This window comes from Podarcis pityusensis (genome assembly GCF_964106645.2).
Source record: "Podarcis pityusensis genome assembly, chromosome: 1".
NCBI lineage: Eukaryota > Metazoa > Chordata > Lepidosauria > Squamata > Lacertidae > Podarcis > Podarcis pityusensis.
This window is the reverse complement of record NC_138028.1, coordinates 139,280,169-139,295,759: the sequence shown is the minus strand read 5'-3', so window position 1 is coordinate 139,295,759 and position 15,591 is coordinate 139,280,169. Positions and strand designations below refer to the sequence as shown.

General features: G+C 43.3%; 1 protein-coding gene across 33 annotated transcripts in view; it reads right to left on the bottom strand.

The window, feature by feature from the left end:
* MAP2 (microtubule associated protein 2) overlaps positions 1–15,591 on the bottom strand; it is a 232,167-nt gene that overhangs the window by 93,034 nt on the left and 123,542 nt on the right. For all 33 annotated transcript variants that reach the window (XM_081015216.1, XM_081015194.1, XM_081015197.1 and 30 more), the window contains one exon: positions 11,697–11,982. In XM_081015216.1, the coding sequence (XP_080871342.1) occupies positions 11,697–11,958 (262 nt within the window). In that variant the 5' untranslated portion in view covers positions 11,959–11,982. The remainder of the gene's footprint in view (positions 1–11,696; positions 11,983–15,591) is intronic.

The following is a 15,591-nucleotide window of genomic DNA, read 5'->3' as shown; positions in this document are numbered from 1 at the left end:
CCTAGCAGAAGGAGGAACAGCTGGAGTGAACAATTTGAATATTTTGAATAATTTTTATATATACAACTGAGAGAATTGGATGTCTATTTTATTTCTCTTTCATTATCTTTCCCCCTTATTTATCATTTCTATTTTTCTGTTACTTTTCCTTTTCCTTCATTGCTTGTCTTTTCTTTTCTTTTTTAGATGTCCTCTACTCTGGGTCAATGAAGGGACTGTATGCAAATGAAGCTGATGGCTGGCTGGTGAAGGACCCTGTGGGAGAGGCAGGGCAGGGCAGCTCTCCCAGGGTAGGAGGCTGGGAAGAAATATAGTTTAAGCATCCATCCATCTAAGGACCAATGGCCAGCCTGCTTCTTCATATCTGTAAACTGAGGACTGTGAGCATTACCATTTCTTATCTTGACATTCATCATCTCTATTTGCTACTAAATGTATTTACTTTTTTGCCATTACAACCAGCTCATTGTATCAGCAAAGGAAACCGTACAATTTTCGTCAGACCTTTCTGCCAGTTTGTGGTCATGTGGTCATCTTGGATATGTTTCACTTTTTGTTAAGATAACCTCTTTTCACTGGAGGCTGCAAGCATGTGGCAGCAAAGAGAGCAGGAAATGTGGGAGGCACCACACTGTTCCCTACATTGAATCTGGTATTCTGTGCAGTTTTGTTATGTCTAACTAGCCTGATTCACTCCCAAAATGAAATTTTGTTATTCTTAAAATGTCAAGCATGAACATATGACGTGTACCATGTGCTTGCCCGTGCCTAAATCAGTATGGGCCAAAGTGTGCAATGTATAACAATTAATATCACGATCTCCTTTCGGGGAAGGTGTGTGAAAAAAAGCAGAGCAGTTCATTATAACAGTTTATATCGCAGGAGACTAATCATCAACAGGATAAGCATCATGCTTGGGCTTTCATAGAATAAATTGCTGAGCAGAAATAAACATAGGCCTATTTTCTTTTTGATATTCCTATTTAGAAGTATCTGCTTACCCTGCACTTAGTAATTTTTTCAAAATATCAACAAAAAATGAATGTCTGAAACTAAATATCTAATATTCTAGGCTGCATCAACAGAAATGCAGTGTCCCAATCAAGGGAAGTAATACTTCCGTTCTATTCCGCCTTGGTCAGACCATACCTGGAGTCCTGTGTCCAGTTCTGGGCACCACAATTTAAGAAGGATGATGATAAGCTGGGTAGTGGGCAGAGGGCGACCAGATGATCATGGGTCTGGAAAACAAACCTTATGAGGAACGGCTGAGAGAACTGGGTATGTTTAGCCTGTATAAGAGGAGACTGAGAGGAAATATGATGGATGTCAGGGAACTGTCATCGGCTCAGAGGCTAGAGATAGAGGGGGAGTTGTGTTACAGGGAGCCTCCGAAAATCTTGTGAAGCAGTTCCTCTTCCGGTGAGGAGGAAAGTCCCACCTCCAGTGGAGAAGAGGTGCAAGGACCAGAGGTGCTAGAAAGAGCCTTAACACCGTGCCTGAGCAAGCCGGAGAGGAGGGAAGCACACCCCTGCCCTCACCCATCATGCGCAGTAGTTTGAGGTGCAGGGAGGGGCGGAAAAGGCTGGGGGTGACGAAACTTTTATGTTGGGGGAGGTACAAGAACAGACCACTCCCGGATTCTGCTAGCGATTGAGCCAGACATGAATTTATGATGCTCTTCACTGTAAATAGTTTGCACCAAAATAAAGCCTGTAAAAGACAGGTCAGAGTCCTGCCTGGTTACTCTCGAGCAACCGCAACAGCATCTGACAATAGCCATCTTCAAATTTCTAAAGGGCTATTACATGGAGCATGGATGAAGATTTCTTCTCCCTGCTCCGGAGGCTAGGACTCGAAACAATGGCTTCAAGTTACAAGAAAGGAAATAGGGTGGCACTATTTGCACTAGCAGCAAGAAAGATAAGGGCAACCTTTCTGGATAGTGCTAGTGCTAAACCCTAGGGACGCTGACTAGAAGTAACTTTCCTAAATTGTAGACTTGTCCTGGTGTGGTGCATGTATTGTTTTTATTTATTTTTTTATGTTTGTAGCTGTGTGGTTTGTGCTCATACTGTATTAGCTATAAACAATATATATATGTATTTCAAAACTAAAGAACTTTCTGACAGTAAGAGCTGTTTGACAGTGCAACAGACTCCCATGAGAGGTGGTGGACTCTCCTTCCTTGGAGGTTTTAAAGCAGAGATTAGGTGACCATCTGTCATGGATGATCTATAATAATAATAATAATAATAATAATAATAATAATAATAATTTATTATTTGTACCCCGCCCATCTGGCTGGGTTTCCCCAGCCACTCTGGGCGGCTTCCATAGAAACCAAAAATACAGTAAAATATCACAGATTAAAAACTTCCCTGAACAGGGCTGCCTTAAGATGTCTTCTAAATGTCAGGTAGTTATTTATCGCTTTGACATCTGATGGGAGGGCGTTCCACAGGGCGGGCGCTACTACCGAGAAGGCCCTCTGCCTGGTTCCCTGTAGCTTTGCTTCTCACAATGAGGGAACCGCCAGAAGGCCCTTGGCGCTGGACCTCAGCGTCCGGGCAGAACGATGGGGGTGGAGACGCTCCTTCAGGTATACTGGGCCGAGGCCGTTTAGGGCTCTAAAGGTCAACACCAGCACTTTGAATTGTGCTCAGAAACGTACTGGGAGCCAATGTAGGTCTTTCAAGACCGGTGTTATGTGGTCTCGGCGGCCGCCCCCAGTCACCAGTCTAGCTGCCACATTCTGGATTAGTTGTAGTTTCCGAGTCACCTTCAAAGGTAGCCCCACGTAGAGCGCATTGCAGTAGTCCAAGCGGGAGATAACTAGAGCATGCACCACTCTGGCGAGACAGTCCGCTGGCAGGTAGGGTCTCAGCCTGCGTACCAGGTGGAGTTGGTAGACACTGCCCTGGATACAGAATTGACCTGCGCCTCCATGGACAGCTGTGAGTCCAGAATGACTCCCAGGCTGCGCACCTGGTCCTTCAGGGGCACAGTTACCCTATTCAGGACCAGGGAGTCCTCCACACCAGCCCGCCCCCTGTCCCCCAAAAACAATACTTCTGTCTTGTCAGGATTCAACTTCAATCCATTAGCCGCCATCCATCCTCCAACCGCCTCCAGGCACTCACACAGAACCTTCACCGCCTTCACTGGTTCTGATTTGAAAGAGAGGTAGAGCTGGGTATCATCTGCATATTGATGGACACCCAGTCCAAACCCCCTGATGATCTCTCCCAGCGGCTTCATATAGATGTTAAAAAGAATGGGGGAGAGGACGGAACCCTGAGGCACCCCACAAGTGAGGGCCCAGGGGTCTGAACACTCATCCCCCACCACCACTTTCTGAACACGGCCCAGGAGGAAGGAGCAAAACCACTGTATAACAGTGCCCCCCGGCTCCCAGCTCCTCTAGACGGTCCAGAAGGATGTTATGGTCGATTGTATCAAAGGCCGCTGAGAGATCCAGCAGAACCAGGAAACAACTCTCACCTTTGTCCCTAGTCCCCGGAGATCATCAACCAGCGCGACCAAGGCAGTTTCAGTCCCATGGTGAGGCCTGAATCCCGATTGGAAGGGATCCAAATGGTCCGCATCCTCCAGGCGTGCCTGGAGTTGTTCAGCAACCACGCGCTCAATCACCTTGCCCAAGAATGGAAGATTTGAGACTGGGCGATAGTTGGCCATACTGGCCGGGTCTAAAGATGGTTTTTTAAGAAGCGGTTTAATGACCGCCTCTTTCAGCGGATCTGGGAATGTTCCCTCACAGAGGGAAGCATTCACCACCCCACAGAGCCCATCGCCCAGCCCTTCCCGGCTTGCTTTTATTAGCCAGGATCGGCAAGGATCAAGGAGACAGGTGGTTGGTTTCACGCGGGGGCGGACCATCCGAATTGGTCCCACCTCCCTGCAGAGGGGAAGGGTCGCAGAGAAGTCCAGTTGCACCAGGAAGTGATCTGACCATGGCATTTCTTTTGTTTCACTTTTACTTAGTGTCAGATCACCCACGTCACTAGAGGTGAACACCAGGTCTAAGGCATGTCCATGTCTATGAATCTAGTTGAGATTCCTGCGCTGAAGGGGTTGGACTAGACGATCCTCAAGATCCATTCCAATTCTACAATTCTATGATTCATTCAGAACATGAGCTCCAGACCAAGCAAAAAAGTGATCTCAACCAGGATCTTGGGAAGGTTCTCTAGGTATAAAATTCTATGGCTCACGGATTTCATTTGAGACACATTTTTTAAAGTGAACTCTCCTCATTAGCACTTTCTGAACAAATACATAGATCAGAACACAGTCATATTTCATGTTTTGCACATCTCTGAATTTTGCAAAATGGTTATTGGCTCCAAAATGCATGTTTTATGTTAAAGGGTGATAAAATATTTTGGGATAAAATGCATATTGAAATGCCAATTTTGTGGGTAAATATGTCAAAAAATAAAGTAAATTTGTATGCATGTTTTTGTTGTTGTTTTTAAATGGAACTTGCAGATTGATGCTGAAATAACAGACTGGATTTTTCAATGCACATATGCATAGCGGACATGGACCAGAAGCAGATTGATCCATCTATCCCTAATATATTTCCCTAAGTGCTGGACTTGAATTCTTTTAGCCCAGAAACTGTGTTTAATTCTGCAAGGACTCTTGTCAGTTTCCTGGAGGCAAGGACAATGCACGGTACAAAGATGAGAAATGCTGCAATGCTGCAGTGAGAAAAGGATGAAACAGTGCCAGGATCAGCAGCAATTGCTCGACACACACACACACAGAGAGAGAGAGAGAGAGAGAGAGAGAGAGAGAGAGAGAGAGAGGAGGGAATGTGGATGGAAATGGGCTGGAATGGGTGGAAATATGAACATTGATTTTCTGTCTAAAGTAATTCTAGTTACAAGATCCATGCTTCTGAACTGCAAAGAATACAGTATCCTCTTCAAATACCTTTGAGAAATAACACCAGGCTTTGGAAGAGGATTTCTCACTTTCCCCAGTGCCCAAACTAGGAAACGAGAATATATGTTTCAAAACTAGCAACACTCTTCAAATTCACTAAGAATCAATAGGAAGCTTCTCGTGGATTTGCAGCAATGCCAGGTAAGGGCCTTGTCAAAAATGTGGAGGAACCAAGAGTGGAACAACCATCTCTGAATCACCTGCCTGCTGCAGAGTCAGCATATGTGGTCACAGGCAATCCTTCTGCCTGGCTGAGGAACATTTTCTCACTATTTCTGAACATCGCCTGCAGGAAGATTAAACAGTCTGCAAGGAAAGAAGTGTGGAGGCAGGCACAGGGATATAAAAAGAGCATCCAATGTTTCTAGGGCTTAATTGCTACAATATTCCCCCAGACAAAAAGAGAATAAATGTTACAGGTTACTTACAAATAATAATCCCCCCACCTTCCACACAGTGCTACACTGGGGTAGGGTAGATCCAGCACCAGGAGTACTATATCCTGCCTTTAAGGGAATAAAAGGCCGCGTCCTATGGGGAATAACCCTCCCATTTCCTACAGCAATGCTGGGGAACCTCCAGCTTGTGGGCTTCCCATTTGGTCTGTGAGGTTGTTTTGGCCATCACTAGAATTGCCACCAGTCTATTTGCCTACTTTTCATTTGCGTAAGAATGCCCCAAGTAAAATCACTCATCATGGCCAATGCAGAAGATTAAATCTCAGAAGATTTTAAAAGTGAGGTTAGGCTCAACAAATCTTGAGAGATGCTGAAAGAGCAAAGCAAGGGGAAGGTAGCAGTGCAAACAAAACAAAAATGTCATTTGCAGTGATGGATTATGTGTTTGTTAGTGATTATAGAGAAGAGAAGACTCCCTGGAAAAGACCCTGATGTTGGGAAAGATTGAGGGCCCAAGGAGAAGGGGACGACAGAGGACGAGATGGTTGGACAGTGTTCTCGAAGCTACCAACATGAGTTTGACCAAACTGTGGGAGGCAGTGGAAGACAGGAGGGCCTGGAATGCTCTGGTCCAGAGGGTCACGAAGAGGCGGACATGACTAAACGACTAAACAACAACAACAATAGCTATTAGGTTATAGCATTAACTCTGCAGTTAGCTGTGCCATTTTATGTCCATTGCACAATGTATCCCCCAAAAGCAACAACAAGAATGAATAGAAAGTAAACCTAAGTTACTTCATCTTATCAAAACAGAAGTTAGCCCAATCCGCAATTTGGGTAAGATGAAGTAATAAAATTTAAATGGATGATTCCTATGTTTTATTTTTTAATTAAATTCTAACAAAGTTTTTTTAAGTGATAGGGTGAGATATACATTACTATGAATAGTATTGGCATTTGCTATTGTTTCTTAAAGCACAAGGCATGTTGTTGTCTAGTGATGTACTAACATAGAATTAAAAACATGCTCCTTGCCTTAAAAGAGAGACAGAAACAGAAAGGAGAGGCAAATGGAGGGGAACAGGTTATAAATACTCTGGAAGCACAGGGTAATAATGCTGAGAGAAAAGTAGCTGTGAGGAAGCAAAATGGAAAGAAATGGTTTGAAAACAGCAGTTGAGGGTATTTCCCAAAAGATCAATGACTTAATCTCCCATGTTTTCAAAATCAGCTATAAGGGAGGATTCCTTCCCTCCCCAACACCTGAAGCAGGTAGATAGAGAAGCAGGACACAGCCTTAAAGTCTTGTTCAAGCCATGATCTCTAGAAAACAAGCATTAAAATGAGTTAAGAGGTAGATGTATTTCTGTATGTTTCGTTCTTGGTCAAATGAGTTCGTCATCCATAATGCTATAATTTTACAACTTCTTTATGCAACATATATACAAAAGCTGGTTCAGCCATCAGTGTTTTGCCCTTTTCCACAAGCTTATGGTAGGCTGTCTGACTATTTTAAATTTGTTTATACATTTATATGCTAATAGTTGTAGGGGTCATAGTCACCTTATTCTTTCACCTTATCAAAAAACAATATTTGTAAAACTGCAGGAGGGATGGATATGTGGATGCACTGATGATGTCATAGACATCATGTCATGATGTCATAGCCAATAGGTAATATTCATGGCTGGCTTTTTGCTAGTTCAAGCAGAAAAATTTTGTTCAGAGCTTGCTCCATTTGAGCAAGTAGCATGTATGCATCAAAGTGGATGAGGGCAGTTTTAAATCACTCCTGTTGCTCTTTATTAGCTTTCATTTTTAGACTCAGGGTGGAACTTCATTTCTAATGATAAATGAACATGGGAGCATTTTTATTGTTATTTTCAGACTTCTATATAACTAGTTAATGTAATCATGATTTTCCCCAAACCTACATTTACATTATTGTAACAAAGATATTTCCAGGGCTGTCATTTTATGAAAGAACTTAGGGCCTGGAGATTTAAAACTATCCAATTCTTGAGAAATTATGAATAGCTTTTTCATAAAGTACTGTCAACAGCTAGTAAATGGTGCTAAGATTATCCTCTTAGCATGCATAGTTGCATACACCACCAAGGGCAGTTGTTCATGTGAGAAAGATGAATTCCTACTGCTTAATGCACTGAGGCTGAAAAAAAATGTATTTGCCTGAAGAAAAATCCTAAAGAAATATCAAGTTACTTTCAGCAATAAACTTTTATGAATGCCAAATTATTCTTTTTATGCAATGATTATATTTTACATAAAGATAAATCTTGAAATGTTTGCTCTTTTTGCAGGTAAAGCAGAATATGGGTAGGCTTAGGACTTCAGAAGAGTAAGTGTGCATGTGGTTAAATCTACTGCCTGGATTCCATCCAAAAGCTCAAGTTGGCAGGTAATGCTAATGAGCTCCCCAAAGCAGATGCTCATCTGGTCAGTATGTCGCTTTCCAGCAAAGCACTGGCTGGGAGAAACTTGTAGTAATTCCCAATAAGCATAAACGCTGGCTTGGATCCAAAGCTGCCCTCTAGCTAGCCGAAAGCCTCTTCCACTCATTGACAAGCCGTTTCTGATACAGTGGTACCTCAGGTTGCCGTTCCGGAGCCCCATTCGCAACCTGAACGGAAAACAACCCGTGTCTGCACATGCACAGGTCGCAATTCGCTGCTTCTGCGCATGCACGTGATGTCATTTTGCGCATCTGTGCATGCGCGAATGACAAAACCCAGAAGTAACCTTTTCCGGTACTTCTGGGTCACCGCAGGACGCAACCTGAAAACGCACAACCTGAAGCGGACGTAACAAGAGGTATGACTGTATAGCAGAAGAATGATGCATTAGAAAGATGGCCCCAGATCCACTGAAGTTCTTCCACTTGCTAAATTTCTGGCACTTCACACATCTTTTCAAGACTCTGGACTGCCTACTATAGCTTATATGTTTGCAACTGTACGTTTCTTATTCACCATGTTTCTCTTATGGTAATGCAACCTCCAACACATTGTGGTAAGGTAAAGGTAAAGGGACCCCTGACCATTAGGTCTGGTCGTGGCCAACTCTGGGGTTGCGGCGCTCATCTCGCTTTATTGGCCGAGGGAGCCGGCGTACAGCTTCCGGGTCATGTGGCCAGCATGACTAAGCCGCTTCTGGCGAACCAGAGCAGCACACGGAAACACCGTTTACCTTCCCGCCGGAGCGGTACCTATTTATCTACTTGCACTGCTAGGTTGGCAGGAGACACATCGTGGTACTTCACTGCAAAAGGTCTCCTTGTAGCATTTCATAGTACAACACTAATGCACTTCCTCCTGATGCTCACGATTCTTTGGATCCAGGTAACTTGACAATGCATATATAAATACTAGTTACATAGCCCTTGTCTCCAGCAGTCCAGGAGACACTGATTCTTCATAGCTCACTCTTCCTGTTTGAAGACCCAAGCCTTAGCTACTCTGCCCACTCCTTACCTACCCACATTCCATGAGTCATATTCTTCCCTTCTCTCATCTAAAGCTCAGTTCATCAGTGAAGACAAAGCTCTTCATTGTGCATGAGAGACACTGCTTCAGAGAAGCTGTTATCTCTTGCGTTGATGATGCATAGAGTTTGTAGCTTAATTATACAAATCTGACTAATGTATTAGATCAAATAGGCACATACAAACCCATTTCAGACCTATGCAGGTGGCTGGTTTAAGAACTGGTTTCTTCTGCGGCTGGATTGCTGTTTTATTATGCATATTGGTTTTATATATTTTAAGTCATCTTGCTCTGTTGTATTTTAACAAATTGTCAATATACGGCCCAGTGAACTATCACACTGAAGGGTGTGTTATAAATACATTAAATAATTATTATCAATAGTTTCATAATTTGTAATATACTTACAATGGATTTGCATGTGGGTTTATAAATTGTGGAACTTGACACTGCAGCAGACTAAGGGGCCTGCGTATAGCCTGCCTCATTCACTGAGGCTGAAGATGCACGCCTCAGTATAAAAAGAACGAACAAACAAACTGACGATTCCAAAGACCAAAATCAAGACAACAAGTTTCTATCTTGGGTAGTCCAGATTGGTGCAATAAAACCTACACCAGCAGTTGGTACTTCCAGGAGGCTGGGGAAGAGACTTACCTTCACTGCTCTCCCCAACATTTGCCTTTTAGTGCTGTCAGCCTCCTCTGGAGGAGAGATGGGGGAGACAGCTGCATGAGATCTACCCCAGGCACGTCCAACAGGTAGATCTTGATCTACTGGTAGATCACTGGATGTCTGTGGTAGATCACAGTAGCTCCTTCCTCCCCCTCCCCGAAAAAGCTTTGGCTCCCCCCAAAAAAGCTCAACAACTTTGCTCTGAACCCCCCAAAACATGGCTTTTCTCCTCCCTCAAAGTAGCTCAACAACTTTGACCTGAACCCCCCCAAAACAGGGGTAGATCACTGGCAGTTTTTAATTCTGTGAGTAGATCGCAGTCTCTTGGGAGTTGGTCACCCCTGATCTACCCCAACAAATCCCTGGCTGAACTGTATTTAAGCCAGACTCCTTGGAGTGAAGCAAGACCGATACCAGAAACTTTATTGATGATTAACTTTAATTTTTGCTTTATATTTATGTACTTGAGCCTAGATTATTGTTGGTGCTTTGTAATATTGAATTTATTCTGTGTTTGCTCAATTGTTGATTTTTGTTACTTTGAATTTATTGACAACTTCTGTATTTTAAAAAAATTGTGTTTCCAATTCTCTCTAGTTTGATGCTTTAAATGTTTTCTGTAAGCAACTTTGGGCAGGGGCGGAGGAAGGTGGGTGCAGACCGCCCCAGGTGTCACCACTGAGGGGGGTGACAAAATGCCAGCCAGCACTCACTGTGGGGCCTGCAGTGCGCCCAAGCCACATGTCTCTCCTGGGAGAGACATGGTGGCTTGGGTGTGCACAGGCTCCGCGCTGCCCAAATGGTCCACCCGCTGCCTCCCCCCCAGCTGTAGGGTTGGCTGAGTGGGAGGAGGCAGGCAGACTCCAGAGGCCCCGCGGTGCGCCCGGTCCTCACCCTGCCCCTATGGGAGGCTTGCCCCACCCCTTGGTGCTCTGCCCCAGGTACCCAAGCGGCTTCCTCCACCGCTGACTTTGGGCACAAATTGTTGTGGGAAAGTGGTATATAAGTAAAATCAATCAATCAATCAAATAAATCTACGCCATTGCCAGCACACCCAGTAGCAAGAAGGCTCTGGCCCAAATTATCTAACATTTGACAAAGGGTTAATACAATTCAGTACTGAATGCAGTGGAGCTGTAGTAACCTTTTAGCAGAGTAACTGATTACCCAAATGGCTTGATCTGACAAACTTCCTTATTCTGGAGCCCTCTCTCTGGAGTACTCTCTCAGTCAAGACTATCAGCAAAATCCAAGCTTTGTTTCTGAACTGCAATCACTTTCTAGACTTCAAGTAGGAAAACATGTGTTTGAATGGTTTCTCCCGCAACAACAACCCCAGATCTCTTTGCACATACAAAACTGATATCTGAAGCAGAAGGATAGTCTATGCATTGCAGAACTTTCCCTCTAACGTTAATTTTTTTTCTGAACTGGAAATGGCTTAATGGCTTGCAGATCAGTATATGCATTAAGATTAAGCAGCTGGTCTGACTTTTCGTACAGCAAGTCACATGCTCATCTTCTAATATTTCATTTAACTCAGTTATATATTCAACAAAAATGGCAGTGGTGCCAGGAATCACATCCAATGTCGTGACTATAATGACCTCGGTTTTTAGAGTAAAATAGTGTAGCGAGCCAGGGAAGAAATCATTTATGACAGTGTCTGTCCCTGGTTTCACTCTTGAGACCTGATCCTGTGAAGTAGGACAACTATGGAACAGAGAAGCCTGCTTTATGCTGTGTCAGACAATTGTCCTGTCCAGCCTCACATTTCTGCTGTGTCTGGCAAAGCTGTTTAATGCCTTAGACCTTTTCCTGACCCATTATCTGAAAGGCTTTTTAATTACAGGTGCCAAAGACACATAGTAGAGCACATCCAGGCAAAGGATGTGCTCTACCACCGAGCTGAGAGCCCTCTCTTTCTCTGTGTTGTGTTCCCTCCCATTAACTTTAGGATTTGACCTTGGCCCAGGCTGCCCCAAAATGCCTTTCACAAGAGAAATCTGTTCCATTTCCAATGTGTGGGCTGCACCACCTGCTGCAGTCTGATCTAGCGTAGGGTGAATCGGATACCAATATCTGCAGCGCTCTCCCCTTGAAAAGCAAGTCTTTAAAGGACAAAGGAAAGGGGGTCTTTTACCTGCAGTTTCTTTCTCTCCTGTAGCTAGTTCTCCATTGATCCCATTCTCTTTGGTTCTGGAGTATGAGCTCTGTTGCCCACGTGAACCATATCCGCCATCTTCATCCTCTCTGTATGGAAATCCATTGGCACTTTTGACTAGTCCTTCGCCTGTGCTGCTTTGCTCCTTCATCTCAGGGGAGTGTGAGTGCGAAGAAGCCTCTGCTATCTGACTTGAAGTCCAGTGTGGTGCCTTAGCTTCGTCCTTCCTGTCGTCAGCCATGTTGCTCCGCCTTTACAATTGTTCCTGTAACAAGAAATGAATAAAATATCACTATTATAGGGACATATCAGCACATGTGATGGGAGTGTCCAAAAACTGAAAGATTTTTGCAAAATGTATTTACAGAAATATCTTTCATTACAAGGCAAACAGTTCCCAGGATTCCAGGACTTACGCTACTTAATTTGTATAGTCATGATAGGTTGCAAATTAGAAATAAAGAACTCACTACACAACTATTAACCACTGCAAGAACAACCATTGTCAGGACATGGAAATTATTACAATTATTGACTATGGATCAATGGCATAATGCAATATGTCAAACAACATTACTGGAAAAACTGACACAAAAATAAAAAGTAGCCAGAGGACAAAAGAAATGAGACAATTTTTATGCAATTTGTTGTGATTTTATTGATTATACAAATAAAGAGGCGTATGGCAGAATAGCACCCACAGTTTACAGCATAGAATCATAGAATCATAGAGTTGGAAGAGACCACAAGGGCCATCGAGTCCAACCCCCTGCCAAGCAGGAAACACCATCAGAGCACTCCTGACATATGGTTGTCAAGCCTCTGCTTAAAGACCTCCAAAGAAGGAGACTCCACCACACTCCTTGGCAGCAAATTCCACTGTCGAACAGCTCTTACTGTCAGGAAGTTCTTCCTAATGTTTAGGTGGAATCTTCTTTCTTGTACTTTGGATCCATTGCTCTGTGTCCGCTTCTCTGGAGCAGCAGAAAACAACCTTTCTTCCTCCTCTATGTGACATCCTTTTATATATTTGAACATGGCTATCATATCACCCCTTAACCTCCTCTTCTCCAGGCTAAACATGCCCAGCTCCCTTAGCCATAAGGCATCGTTTCCAGGCCTTTGACCATTTTGGTTGCCCTCCTCTGGACACGTTCCAGTTTGTCAGTGTCCTTCTTGAACTGTGGTGCCCAGAACTGGACACAGTACTCCAGGTGAGGTCTGACCAGAGCAGAATACAGTGGCACTATTACTTCCCTTGATCTAGATGCTATACTCCTATTGATGCAGCCCAGAATTGCATTGGCTTTTTTAGCTGCCGCGTCACACTGTTGGCTCATGTCAAGTTTGTGGTCAACCAAGACTCCTAGATCCTTTTCACATGTACTGCTCTCAAGCCAGGTGTCACCCATCTTGTATTTGTGCCTCTCATTTTTTTTGCCCAAGTGCAATACTTTACATTTCTCCCTGTTAAAATTCATCTTCTTTGTTTTGGCCCAGTTCTCTAATCTGTCAAGGTCCTTTTGAAGTGTGATCCTGTCCTCTGGGTGTTAGCCACCCCTCCCAGTTTGGTGTCATCTGCAAATTTGGTCAGGATGCCCTTGAGTCCATCATCCAAGTCGTTGATAAAGATGTTGAATAAGACCGGGCCCAAGACAGAACCCTGTGGCACCCCACTAGTTACGCTTCTCCAGGATGAAGAGGAACCATTGATGAGCACCCTTTGGGTTCGGTCAGTTAGCCAGTTACAAATCCACTGAGTGGTAGCATAGTCAAGACCACATTTTACCAGCTTCTTTACAAGAATATCATGGGGCACCTTGTCAAATGCCTTGCTGAAATCAAGGTAGGCTACATCCACTGCGTTCCCTTCATCTACCAGGCTTGTAATTCTGTCAAAAAACGAGATCAGGTTAGTCTGACATGACTTATTTTTCAGAAATCCATGCTGACTATTGGTGATCACAGCATTCCTTTCTAGGTGCTCACAGACTGTTTGCTTAATGATCTGCTCCAGAATATTCCCTGGTATTGATGTCAGACTGACTGGGCGGTAATTATTTGGGTCCTCTCTTTTCCCCTTTTTGAAAATAGGGACAACATTTGCCCTCCTCCAGTCTGCCGGGACTTCGCCTGTTCTCCAGGAATTCTCAAAGATGACTGCCAGTGGTTCTGAGATCACATCTGCCAGTTCTTTTAATACTCTTGGATGCAGTTCATCTGGCCCTGGAGACTTGAATACATCTAAACTAGCCAAGTATTCTTGTACTATCTCCTTAGTTATTCTGGGCTGTGTTTCCTTTGCTGAATCATTTGCTTCAAATTCTTCAGGTCGGGCATTGTTTTCTGTATCGGAGAAGACTGAGGCAAAGAAGGCATTGAGGAGTTCAGCCCTTTCTGTGTCCCCCGTTTGCATTTCACCATCTTCTCCTCTGAGTGACCCCACTGCTTCTTTGTTCTTCCTTTTGCTACAAACATACCCATAAAAGCCTTTTTTGTTGCTTTTAACCTCTCTAGCAAGCCTGAGTTCATTCTGTGCTTTAGCTTTTCTGACTTTGTGTCTACACGTGCTGGCTATTTGTTTGAATTCCTCTTTGGTGGTTTCCCCCCTTTTCCATTTTTTGTACACATCCTTTTTTAATCTTAACTCAGTTAAAAGTTATTTAGATAGCCACCCTGGCTTCTTTAGGCACCTTCCATGTTTCCGTCTCATTGGTATTGCCTGACGTTGTGCTTTTACTATCTCCCTCTTAACATACTCCCAGCCATCGTGAACTCCCTTTCCTTTTAGTATTACTGTTCATGGGATCTCACCCAGCACTTCCCTAAGTTTTATGAAGTCGGCTTTCTTAACGTCAAGAAATTGAGTCCTAGTATGTTTGGCTGCTCCTTTCCGCTGTATAGTAAACTTCAGAAGAGCATGATCACTCGCGCCTAATGATCCTTCCACTTCTACCCCACTAACCAGGTCATCAACATTGGTTAGGACCAGATCTAAAATGGCTGTTCCTCTTGTTGCTTCTCCCACTTTCTGGACAATGAAGTTGTCTGCAAGGCCAGTGAGGAATCTGTTTGACCTTATGCTCTTGGCTGAGTTTGACATCCAACAAATATCCAGGTAATTGAAGTCCCCCATTACTACTATCTCCCTACCTTTTGCATGCTTGGCCATCTGTTCCAGGAAGGCATCATCTATGTCCTCCATTTGGCTTGGGGATCTATAGTAAACTCCCACAATGAGGTCACTGTTATTCTTCTCTCCCTTAATTTTGACCCAAATGCTCTCACTTTGGCTTTGAGGTTCTAAATCTTGGATCTCTTCACAGGTATACACATCCCTGAAATATAACGCCACTCCTCCTCCTTTCTTGTCTGGTCTGTTTCTCTGAAATAGATTGTATCCCTCCATTATTACATTCCAATCGTGGGACTTATCCCACGATTGGAATATAATAATCTTATCCCATCACAGTTTGGCGTGAATGAAGTATATATTTTAATTTCCTCTTTTCTCCCTTACTCCCTATAAATTCCTATGAATTAAAATTGTTATTGATTCGAAATACCTTTTACTAATGGTCAACAATCTAAGCATGTATCTTATTATACATCATTTCGTGTCTGCAATAATTATGTATACTTTAACACAACTTGTTAATATACTCAGAAACATTTATCTGAACATAAACTGTTGTTTCATTTTAATTCTTGTTTTATGTAACTGTTCCATGTCATATGTCTAAATATAATAACTAATAATAAAAGAAAAGAAAAAAGAAAATGAATGGGAAATCTGTTAATATATGTATTTCCCCCTAATCATATGAATAAACTTCTTGCAAGACTATCTATAAATTGTCATGAAAGAAAAGCC